The following is a 12,859-nucleotide window of genomic DNA, read 5'->3' as shown; positions in this document are numbered from 1 at the left end:
TCCTCATCACCTTTACTCAGTCAGTCCCCTCATTTTTACTTAGCGAGTCTCCTCGCATTTACCTTACTATCCCCACTGCAGTTTCCAGCAAATCGATCTGAACAAGGACGGATATCTCAGCTTTGACGAGGAGTGGACAGATGTAAAACACTACGATCTAAATGGTCAGTTTTGTCTTCTACTAAAAACAGTTACTTCCTTTCATACAGCTGATGTAATACTGAACAGTTATAAAATGGCGGCTATATGCATCCTAATATTTGAGATATTGTGTAATACATCCCAGGAATACATTTTTGCATTATATTTATTATACCTTCCAAATGGTATATACAAAGCGACGTCAATATTTGTTTCTATATTTCTCCAAATTTTAATGTTCATCGTTGTCCACTATGACAATCGTTTTTTTAATCGTTTTAGAAATAACTTTCTGAGTTTTAAGCTTGTGTTATCTGAAAGCTTAAATAAACTGCATGATTTGTCATTTCGTGAATTTGTAAGGTCTCTTTTAAAGGATACGTGAAAAAGTATTAAAAAACAACCAAGCGTATGAAGAAAGATATGCCAAAAATGACATTTTTTTCAATTATATATTTGTTCTGTTTTATGCATGTTCAGTCCGATAAAACATTCAAAATGGCGTCATCTATGAACATTCTGGTAACATGGGACCAGCTCAAACCATCCAATTTGGGTTTTCCTCCCAAAACGTTGATTTGACGGCTATTCCTATTGACGTCCCCACAACAAGCCACTTATTTTCTGACCGATGGCTGGGACCTTACGAAAATTGTAATTTAAAGCCATTTTCACGCCCGACGAGGAAAGACGAAAAACTATCATATCGTTCATTCTAAGAAATGAAAACCAAGAGTTCCATTATCTTTTATTATACAAGTCAGCTTATCCCTAGTGAAAATATATCACTGATGATTCAGTTTTCGGTGGACGGTTGGTAGGAAAAAAGTAAAATAGTGGATGACTTGTAGGAAAAAGGTACAATAGTGGTCTGTTGATAGTAAAAACGTACAATAGTGGACGGTTTGTAGGAAAAGGGTACAATAGTGGCCTGTTGGTAGGAAAAGGGTACAATAGTGGACGATTTGTAGGAAAAAGGTACAATAGTGGTCTGTTGGTAGGAAAAAGGTACAATAGTAGCCTGTTGGTATGAAAAAGGTACAATAATGGAGTGTTGGTTAACAAAAAGTACAATAGTCGAGTGTTGGTTGACAAAAAGTACAATAGTGTACTGTTGGTAGCAAAAAAGTACAATAATGTACTGTTGGTAGCAAAAAGCACAATATTGTACTGTTGTTAGCAAAAAAGTACAATAGTGGACTGTTGGTAACAAAAAAGTACAATAGTTCACTGTTGGTCAACAAAAGGTAAATAGTGAACTGTTGTTTGACAAGAGGTACAACAATATATTATTTGTAGACAAATTTGTAATTATATGTGACGCTCATCGCTGTGAGCTCAGTGATGATCAAACTGCTAATATGTTTATAATCAAAAAGACAAATGTAACGGTAATCTTTGATCTATTTGGAGAAAAAACTTTCTTCTTAAAGGTGACGACAGAGTGAGTAAAGTCGAGTTCATGCATGTCATCACAAAACTGGCTCCGGGCACTGACGAAATGTGGCCAGATGTCTTCGATGGACTTGATTACAACAAGGACAGATATCTTGCAAAACTGGATATCGTGAAGTATTTCCAGTTGATGGACGCTGACCGTAAGTCTGATTATATTTATTTATTTATTTTATCGGTGTTTTACTCAAGAATATTTCACTTATACGACGGTGGAGTCTGACTATAAGCGTATGTTAAGTTAATGGATTCTGAACGCATGTCTGCTTGATAGCACATGTTAAGTCAGTAGTTGCTGAACGTAACTGATTGACAGCACATATTAAGTTAATTGATTCTGAACGCATGTCTGCTTGATAGCACATGTTAAGTTAATGGGTGTTGACCATAAGACTGATTGATAGTGCGTGGTAAACTAATGGGTGCTGACCATAAGACTGATTGATAGCATGTGGTAAGGTAATGGGTGCTGACCGTGGGTCTGATTGATAGCACGTGGTAAGCTAATTGTTTGCTATTTTTTAAAGCTTAAAATACATGGATAAATAACTCATGGCTAAAAAACCTCAGAGGAGACATCATGAATACTGGCACGCGATGTCCTGAATGAGATAACAGTGCCACTGGACAACCTGACCACGTGATATCAGACACGTGATATCCATAAAGAGGTGCATGATATCTGTATAAAGATAAGAGTGATATACGACAACCTAACCACATAATAACTGACACGTGATATCATTAATTAGAGATAACAGTGTTAAACGACAAACTGAACACGTGGTAACTGACACGTAATATCCGTAATGAGATAACAGTGCTGAACGACAACCTAACCACGTGATAGCTGGCACGTGATATCCCTAATAGGATACAGGTGATATACAACAACCTGACCACATGGTAACTGACTCCTGATATATGTAAAAAGATAAGAGTGATATACGACAACCTGACCAGGTAATAACTGACGCGTGATATCCGTAACGAGATAACAATGCTGAACGACAAAAGCTGAGCAAATAACTGGCACGTGGTATCAGTAAAAAGATAGGAGTGACATACGACAGCCTGGCATCGTGATAACTGGCACGTGATATCCGTAAAAGGATAACAGTGATATACGACAGCCCAACCACGTCATAACTGAAGCCTTATATCCGCAAAGAGATAGAAATGTTAAACGACAACTTGACCACATGATAACTGACCCGTGATATTCGCAAAAGATAAGAGTGTTATACGGCAACTTGACCATGTTATACTTGGCATATGATATCCATAAAAAAATAAGAATGATATACGACAACCTCACCAGGTGATAACTATCGCGTGAAATCCGTTAAGAGATAAGAGTGACATACGAGAATCTGATCAAGTGATAACCGACACGTTATATTCATATAAGATAACAGTGCTAAATATCAACCTAACCACGTGATAAATGGCACGGAATATCCATAGAGAGATAACAGAGCTAAACGACAACCTTACCACATGACAGCTGGCTCGTGATATCCGTAAAAAGATGAAAGCGATGCACGACAACCTGACCATGTGATAACTGGCGCCGTGGCAAACATAGCCTAATATATATTAATGCTTACTATGTAAAATTTCTAATACTGGTTGGCAAGATGAGAGAGAAGCCAGAAGTTAAGTATGACATAATGTCCAGGCCTTGACGTGGTCAATGTGAGTTTGAACAACAATTCAACTGGCAATGTGGTCATTACTCTAGCAGACATTTATGTGTTTGGATGACTAAAATGGCTCCTGCTTAGAAACTAAAAGTGCCGCATAAGTTGGTAAAATCCTGTTGGCGTCCGTTTTTCAGAAAATGGCTTGGTGTCGAAGTCAGAAATGTCCACGGTAAGTAATCATTCACCTATAAGTAATAGAAAATACTCACTTCGCTTCCATGATGTGTACTAATAGTAGGCCCAAATTTATCAGATTTATGGGCTTGTGGAAGAAGCCCCAAGGAATCCCAAACAAATTATGGGTTAGTGGGAAAACCCCGAGAAAGCCGAAACTAAATAATGGGCTAGTGGACAAACCCCAAGGAAGCCCAAACTAATGAACCAGTGCCCCCCACCCACCCCCAGGAATCCTAGACAAGTGGGCAAGTGGGAATATCCTGAGGAGACCCAAAGTAAGTAATGGGCTAGTGGGCAAACCCCAACGAAGCCAAAACTAAATAATAGGCCAGCGTGCAAACCCCAAGAAACCCCCAGGCTAAGAAATGGAATAGTGAGCAAACCCCAAAGAAGCCCAAACTAAGTGATGAGCTAATGGGGCAAACCCCAAGGAACCCCACCCCAAGTAATGGGCTAGTGGACAAACCCCAAGGAACCCCATACTAAGAAATGAGCTAGTGGGCAAACCCCAAGAACCCCATACCAAGAAATAAGCTAGTGGGTAAACCCCAGGGAACCACAAATAAGTTATGGGTTAGTGATCAAATCTTAAGGAAGCCCAATCAAAGTATTGGGCTTGTGAGAAAAGGAACCCCAACAAACTAGTCGACATCAAAAAAGTTGCACGGCGGAAATTAGTTCCCGTTAGCTTGCATACGACCAGGAGACTGCGTTATAGTTCAGTTCAGAACATAACTTTGTTTGTTCCGCTTGTTTGTTAGAGCATTCTTCATTGTAGCACATTTGTAATATAAAATTAACGATTTTAGTCAACAATTGATTTATTTATTTATTTGATTTGTGTTTTTCTCCGTAGTCAAGAATATTTCACATATGCGATGGTGGCCAGCATTATGGTGGGCGGAAAACGGCAGAGCGCACGACCATCCGCAGTTTGCTGCAAGACATTCCCACGTAAGAGTGGAGAGGAAGCCAACATGAGCTGGCTTTCCCTCGTTCCTCTGTCATTAGGCTGCGCTAGCGCGCTAACCAACTGAGCCATGGCCCCACTGTGTGCACTTAGAGTCTATTTCCTTTAGCGAGTTACCTATGCTCAGCTTCGTGTAAAATGCTTTTGTCGAGCATGCAACTTGCATTTGAATAAATATGAAGTCACCAGAGGCAATGAGTTCTTGGTGTTGAAAGTAAGCTTATGGAGTTTAGCATTGTGAAGTAAAAACAGTACTCTAACGGCATTTTCCTTCTAATAATATGGACGTTCAATATGTCAATGCGTAGAGCTTGGGTTGTTACGTGTCACCGGCTAATGCATTTCTGTAGCGAATATGACTAATTTTACAGACATCCGAATACAGGTGACTCTCTAAACGAAATAGACTTTAGTATAATATATATGGTTATTTAACCTGTTGTTACGGATCGGTTCGCTATACCATACTTCGCTTTCACTGTAAAGCATTATATATATATATATATATATATATATATATATATATATATACATATATATATATATATATATATATATATATATATATATATATAGTTTCTGCAATATAAGTGGCTTATTTGTATCTTTCAGATGTTCGAAAACTTTGACCAGCTACTGAGTGGGTAAGCTATGGATTCACTTATTCATTGTGCGAGATAGTACTGCTGAATTCAGTTACTTGAAATCCAGGTGCGCGGACAATGACTCTTTGTTGGCAGTGTTGCTTGCTATTGGTCTTTTGCCGACGTGAAGTTCACCTATGACAAAACCGTCTCCAGATGGAGATTTGCTGCTTAACAGATGGCTTCAAAGTTCGTCCGGTCTCGTCCACCAGGGAAGTACAGCGTGGAGGTTGTCACCGCCGGCCTGCTGAGGTACCCCTACGTCCCCTGTAGTAGTCGGCGTTAAGCCGTCAGGCTAAGACTACCAGTCTCGCCTTCACAGTCGTGTCCGCGGCGTCGAAGCGGCACTCCGGTGTCAGTTCTCGGTAGTATCTCCCGGGCGTCCAAGATCAACAATGATTCGAGCTGGAAAAACTTCCTGTGACATCAGAGCTCCTAAACTCTGATAGTATGGTCCATAAAGCCCCCTTTAAAATTCAAACGTTTGAACGCCTTTAACCCTCTTCACCAAAGTCTGAAAAATATAAATGAAAGTATATCTATGCACCGGGGACGATCAGTTCTTCGCCTGCCCCCATTTTTTTATAGTCATGGTGTAAAGTCAGGGTAAAGTATATTTTCAGTTTGATATTCATGGGAAACTTAGACTTGTCCACATTTTGTATAAAATTTCGATTACGTTTAACAGACATGTCCAGATAATAACATGAGACAATAGTTTTATCTACTTCTTTCTTATTGTCGTTCTTTATCACGCCATGAAGTTCCAACGCCACGTCCGGAGACGAGATTGATTTTGGTTTCGGTGACAGTGATGTAAACAATGACGGCTTTGTGACGCTGGATGAGGAATGGACCAATATGCTAAATCTGGACAATAACAGTAAGTCACCAGATAGCAAACTGTTATATGCGTGTGGGAGTGGGACTATACAGTGACACAACAACAGTGAGTCACCAGCTAACAACTTGTTATATACGTGTGGATGTGTGACTATACAGTGACACAACAACAATGAGTCACCAGCTAACAAATTGTTATATATACCGGGCTTTACTTGAAAAGGTCATCAATTGGTCCTCCATCTTCTCGTTAGACGGCGCCAAACGCTTCCATGAACTGACTGAGTACCGAATCGCCTTAAGAGTAATTTTTTCCCAGCTGTCCTTCATGCGTGCTTTTAGCTCCTCCTCAGTGAATTTTTCCGTGCGACCCTCATGCGTCTCTGACAGGTGATGCAATGTGGGTCACAGGAACGTGCGTTATGTGGGTGAGGGTGCATGTGCGCGTGTGTGCTTGCGTGCGTGCGTGTGTGCGCTTTTGTGTATGCGTGGGCATGTGTGTATGTGTGTGACTATGTGGTGAAACAAAAGCAATGAGTAAAATTGTTCTATACCTGTGGGTAAGTGATTATATACAGTACACAGTAACAGTAAGTCACCAGCTAACAAATTGTTATATACATTAGTGTGTGAGTGTGCAGTGACACACCTAACAATTTGTTATATACATGTGGGTGTCTGAAAGTGTAGAAATATAGTCACCAGCCAATAAAGTCTAAACATCTTAGTGCATGGCAGTGTGTGGCAAAATGACATAAGAAGTAAAACAAGTGGGACTGTGATCGTGTAACTCGTGGGCTATGTGGGAATGCGACTCGTGGGCTATGTGGGACTGTGGCTCGTGGGCTGAGTCGGTCTGTGGCATGTGGGCTTAGTTGGGCTGTGACATGTGGGCTATGTTGGACTTGACTCGTGGGGTATGTGGGACTGTTGCATGTGGACTGAGTCGGGCTGTGACATGTGGGCTATGTGGGACTGTGGCATGTAGGCTAAGTTGGGCTGAGACATGTGGGCTAAGTTGGGCTGTGACATGTGGGGTATGTGGGACTTGTCTCGTGGGGTATGTGGGAATGTGGCATGTGGGCTGAGTCGGTCTGTGGCATGTGGGCTAAGTTGGGCTGTGACATGTGGGCTATGTGGGACTTGACTCGTGTGGTATTTGGGACTGTGACGCGGGCTATGTGGGATTGTGACTTGTGGGTTGTGTGGGACTGTGACTCGTGGGCTATGCGTGACTGTGACGCGTGGGCTAAGTAGGACTCTGACTCCTGGGGTAAATTTGACTGACTCGTTAGTTAGGTGCGCCATGACTCCTGAGCTAAGTGGGACTCTGACTTGTGGGCTCTGTAGGACTTTGACTAGTTGGCCAAACGGGAATCTTATTGGATGACAGTTGCACACGGTTTCTATTTCTATTTCAACGGTTAGATTTGACTAGTGGACTACGTGAGACTTTGTGATACTTTGCTGAGGTAAGTGGGACTTTGCTGAGGTAAGTGGGACTTTGACATGTGGGCTAAGTAGGACTGTAACTTGTAGGTTATGTGTGATTGTGACTCGTAGGCGAAATGGAACTTTGACTGGTTGTCTGAGGAGGACTATGACTTGTGAGCCAAGTGGAATTGCGACTCGTGGGCTATGTGCGATTGCGACTCGTGGGCTTTGTGGGACTGAATTGATTTACGTAACTTATCGTTTCAGCTGACAACAAAATAAGCTTGTCGGAGTTCCTCTTCATGTTCGTGGCGTATAAACTTGACATGATCGGGGCTGCCGTAAAGGTCTTCCTCAAGTACGACAAGGACACGAGCGGCTATTTCGAGAAGCCGGATATCGCCGCATTCTTCAACGATATGGACGCCAACGGTAAGCCGAGGTTTGGACAAGATTAACGTTAAGCCAGGATTTGACTAGAATCAACAGTAAGCCAGGGGACTGAGATGAACGGTAGGTTGAGGTGTAACTTGGATAAGCTGTAAGCCATGTTGTGATCTGAATGAACGGTAACGCGGGGTATAAGTGGGATACACGGTAACCCGAGGTATGAGTGCGAGAAAAGGTAAACCGAGGTGTAAGTGAGATAAACTTTAACCCGAGGTGTGAGTAGAATAATCGTTAACTCGGGGTGTGAGTGCGAAAAATGGAAAACCGAGCCATGAGTGGGATAAACGGTAACCCGAGGTGTGTGTGGAATGAACGGTAGCCCGAGGTGTGAGTAGGATAAACGTTAACCCGTGGTGTGGGTGGGATAAACGGTAAACCCGAGGTGTGAGTGGGCTAAACGATAATCCGAGGTGTCAGTGGGATAAACGGTAACCCGAGGTGTGAGTGGGATAAACGGTAAACCGAAATGTGAGTGGGATAAACGATGACCCTGGGTGTGAGTGGGATAAACGGTAAACCCGAGGTGTGAGTGGGCTAAACGATAATCCGAGGTGTCAGTGGGATAAACGGTAACCCGAGGTGTCAGTGGGATAAACGGTAAACCGAGGTGTGACTGGGAGGAACAGTAATCCAGGGTGTGACCGGGATGAAAGGTAAGCTGGGTTGTAACTGAGATGAATGGTAAGCTGGGGTCTAACAGGGATCAACGACAGCCCGGGGATAGACTGGGATCAACGATAACGTTTATTCGACTGGGTTCAATAATAACCCTAGAATTGACTGGGATCAATGAGAACCCGGGGATTGACTGGGATCAACGAAATATCTTGAATTGACGGGAATAAATGATGACCCGGGGATTGACTGGGATCAACAATAACCTGGGCATTTACTGGGATCATTTATAATCTAGTGATTGACTAGGATCATTGATAATCCAGGAATTGACTGGGATCAACGATAACCCGGGAATTTACTCGGATCATTGATAATCCAGGAATTGACTGGGATCATTGGCAAGCCGGTTTGTAAGTGGGATGAAGAGTTAGCCAGGGTGTGACAGGATGAACGGTAAGCTGGGGTGTGACTGCGATGAATTGGAATCAGCGACAACCCGGGGATAGACTGGGATCAACGATAACCGGGGATTGACCGGGATCAGCAATAATCCTGGGATTGACTGGAGATAATGATGAGCTTGGATTAACAATAGCCCTGGTATAGACTGTGATCAACGATAACCCTGGGATTAACTGGGATCAATTATATCCCGGGGATTGACGGGGATCATTGATAATTCAGAAATTGACTGGGATCAATGGCAAGCGGTGGTGTGACTAAAATGAACAGTAGGCCTGGGAGTAATTGGGATGAATAGTAAGTCAGACTGTGATTGAGAAGTCAGTGGTAAGGTGAGTGATGAGCCATGATAACCGGATTCCGGGGTCTAATTGGGGTCAATGGTTAGCCATGATATCAACCTGAGGTGTGAGTTGGGTCAGTGGTAAGCTGTGGTGTCATTAGGATCAATGGTAAGCCGTGGTGTCATTAGGATAAACGCAAACCTGAGGTGTAAGTTGGGTCAGTGGTGAGCCGTGGGGCCATTAGAATCAATGGTAAGCCGTGGTGTCATTAAGATAAACACAAACCTGAGGTGTTAGTTGGGTCAGAGGTGAGCCGTGGTGTCATTAGGATCAATGGTAAGCCGTGGTGTTATTAGGATAAACACAAACCTGAGGTGTTAGTTGGGTCAGTGGTGAGCCGTGGTGTCATTAGGATCAATGATAAGCCGTCTGTGTCATAAGGATAAACATAAAGCTGAGGTGTTAGTTGGGTCAGTTGTGAGCCTTGGTGTCATTAGGATAAACACAAACCTGAGGTGTAAGTTGGGTCATTGGTGTCATTAGGATCAATGGTAAACCGTGGTGTCATTATGATCAATGGTAAGCCGGGTTTGTCGCCACTCACAGTCGCTAAGGTTTCCACGTGTCATGTTTACTTACAAAATCAATGACTAAACTCGCCATGCTATGAAGACTGAAGTTTTCTTCGATAAACTTCTCATTTCTTCAAACATGTCGAACATTATCCGTATGACACTTTTTCTTTCCGATGAGCGCCCAGACGTACGCCCCCTGTCGGTAACACATTTATTAATCCGTTTAGCAGTTCCCCAACAAATTATCTAAATTTAAAGAACTTCATCCAACATAAGTTTCTCTGTGTTTTGCTAATACTTATCAATACATGACAGAATGTTTATGCGTGTAAAGTCTTTTTAGATATTTTTGAAACATTTTTCCACATTCCAGGAGATGGGAAAGTATCAAGGAATGTCTACGTTACCTTTATAGAGACGGTAAGTGTTATTGTATGAAGAGTTATTTATTTTAAGCAGTAAAATCACAAATTCCCAGAGAAAAACAACAAATTATTTCAGTAAAGAAATACAAGAGAACCCTAGAGAACTGTGGACATTTCGGTATTGTCCAGTTCTCATCGTCATAGGTCCATTGTGGCAGGAATCTGGTAACAGCATTCTCTAGCCTTTTAGGGGAAACCAAAAAAAAAACGGCGCTAAACAGCATCTAAATAGATAAATAAAGGATGGGAAGGGGAGGTTTTGTCCAACTGCAAAGACAGTTGAAAGTGTCGAAAACCTTCCCTGTACTTGGGTAAAAAAGCAAGTACAGATGTATGACCGGCTGGGTGGGAACTATCGCTTCAATAGTGTAAATAGCAAGTACAAATGTCTGACGGGCTGGGTGGGAATTATCGGTTTAGTAGTGGAAATAGCAAGTACAAATGTATGACTGGCTGGGTGGGAATTATCGGTTCAGTAGTGAAAATAGCCAGTACAGATATATGACTGGCTGGGTGGAAATTATCGGTTCAGTAGTGAAAATAGCAAGTACAGATGTATGACCGGCTGGGTGAGAATTATCGCTTCAATAGTGTAAATAACAAGTACAAATGTCTGACGGGCTGGGTGGGAATTATCGGTTTAGTAGTGTAAATAGCAAGTACAAATGTATGACTGGCTGGGTGGGAATTATCGCTTCAGTAGTGTAAATAGCAAGCACAGATGTATGACTGGCTGGGTGGGAATTATCGCTTCAGTAGTGTAAATAGCACGCACAGATGTATGACTGGCTGGGTGGGAATTATCGCTTCAGTAGTGTAAATAGCACGCACAGATGTATGACTGGCTGGGTGGGAATTATCGGTTCAGTAGTGTAAATAGCAAGTACAGATGTATGACCGACTGGGTGGGAATTATCGGTTCAGTAGTGTAAATAGCAAGTACAAATGTATGACTGGCTGGGTGGAAATTATCGGTTCAGTAATGTAAATAGCAAGTATAGATGTATGACCGACTGGGTGGGAATTATAGCTTCAGTAGTGTAAATCTCAACAACAGGCAAAAAACCATTACACCAAGCACGTGCTGTCTCTATGATGTTCTAGGTTCGATTTGAACACCAAAACAAACTCGATAAATCCACAATTCCGGATGCAGGCTCAATGTTTCATAATCTTTTTTCATTCATGAAGTCAATAAGTTAAAATGTAAAAAATGGAAATTGTGTGATTTCCAACATGTGGTTGGTGAATGAAAAGTATAAAAATACAACAGCTGTAACTATTCAGTGTGTTATAATTGATATGGCCGCTGAGCATAAATAATCCATTTTCCAAGGTTCGAAGGTTCGACGGGTACGTGTATTAACATCAGTGTGATTCAGACAAGACGGATAGGTGTGTTAATATCAGTGTGATTCACACAAGACGGTTGGGTGTATTAATATCAGTGTGATTCAGACAAGATGGGTTGGTGTATTAACATCAATGTGATTCAGACAAGAAGGGTTGGTGTATTAACATCAATGTGATTCAGACAAGAAGGGTTGGTGTATCAACACCAATGTGATTTCGACAAGACGGGTAGGTGTACTAACATCAATGTGGTTCAGACAAGATGGGTAGGTGTATTAACATCAATGTGATTCAGACAAGACGGGTAGGTGTATTAACATCAATGTCATTCAGACAAGACGGGTAGGTGTACTAACATCAATGTGATTCAGACAAGATGGGTAGGTGTATTAACATCAATGTGATTCAGACAAGACGGGTAGGTGTATTAACATTAATGTGATTCAGACAAGACGGGTAGGTGTATTAACATCAGTGTGATTCAAAGAAGACGTGTACGTGAATTAACATCAGTGTGATTCATCGGGAGACGTAGACCTGGGATAAATCCTGGGTCGAGTCACACCTAAGATTTTAAAAGATAAAATTGTAACTTCCTCGCTTAGCGTTCAGCATGAAAGGGATAGTGCACGACTGATTGACCCGTATCAGTATAATGGCTAGGGCGGGGGGTTGGGGCTTACTTGCTTTCGGTAAGTCGTCTCAATGAAGCAGCACTAGATAAAAGAACGGTTGAAATCCGTCCTGCAACAAGGAGGTACATTACATACACCCTAAAGATTCCTTCGTCGTCATATGACTGAAAAATTGTTGAGCACGACGTTAAACCCCAAACACTCACTCACTCAATGTGATTCAGACAAAACGTGTCTTGTCTGAACAGGCAGATTTCTTCACATTTTCTAACAACCATTTGTGAAAACCATCAGTGAAATAGGTTTTTTAATAAACGTTGTTTGTGATAGCAATAATTCATAACTTGGTGGGGAAAATTACATATAATCTGGATAAAATCACCAGAGATTAGCGCTTTGCAAACCTTGTGTCTTTAGTTCACAGGGAATTCAACAAGAACCGCATAGGCCGAGAGCTACTCCTCAGAGGCCAAGAACTGGACTAGTTTTGATGGCAAGGAGCTAGATTAGTTTTTATGGGCCAAGAACTAGACTAGTCTTCATAGGCCAAGAGCTAGATTGGTTTTTTTATAGACCAAGAGCTAGACTAGTTGTCACAGGCCAAGAACTAGACTAGTGTTCATAAGCCGAGAGCTACCCTTTTTTTACTACTTTTGTCCCGTATATTGCTGCACGTGTTTTAGTTTG

General features: G+C 41.9%; 1 protein-coding gene across 2 annotated transcripts in view; it reads left to right on the top strand.

Annotated features, from left to right (window-relative positions):
• Positions 1 to 12,859, top strand: part of LOC135480603 (uncharacterized) — a 48,487-nt gene that overhangs the window by 12,023 nt on the left and 23,605 nt on the right. For both annotated transcript variants that reach the window (XM_064760482.1, XM_064760483.1), the window contains exons 6-12: positions 82 to 164; positions 1,575 to 1,739; positions 3,437 to 3,471; positions 5,062 to 5,093; positions 5,858 to 5,976; positions 7,638 to 7,802; positions 10,133 to 10,179. In XM_064760482.1, the coding sequence (XP_064616552.1) occupies positions 82 to 164; positions 1,575 to 1,739; positions 3,437 to 3,471; positions 5,062 to 5,093; positions 5,858 to 5,976; positions 7,638 to 7,802; positions 10,133 to 10,179 (646 nt within the window). The remainder of the gene's footprint in view (positions 1 to 81; positions 165 to 1,574; positions 1,740 to 3,436; positions 3,472 to 5,061; positions 5,094 to 5,857; positions 5,977 to 7,637; positions 7,803 to 10,132; positions 10,180 to 12,859) is intronic.

The sequence above is a fragment of the Liolophura sinensis genome, chromosome 13 (genome assembly GCF_032854445.1).
Source record: "Liolophura sinensis isolate JHLJ2023 chromosome 13, CUHK_Ljap_v2, whole genome shotgun sequence".
NCBI lineage: Eukaryota > Metazoa > Mollusca > Polyplacophora > Chitonida > Chitonidae > Liolophura > Liolophura sinensis.
This window is presented reverse-complemented; position numbering and strand designations above follow the sequence as displayed.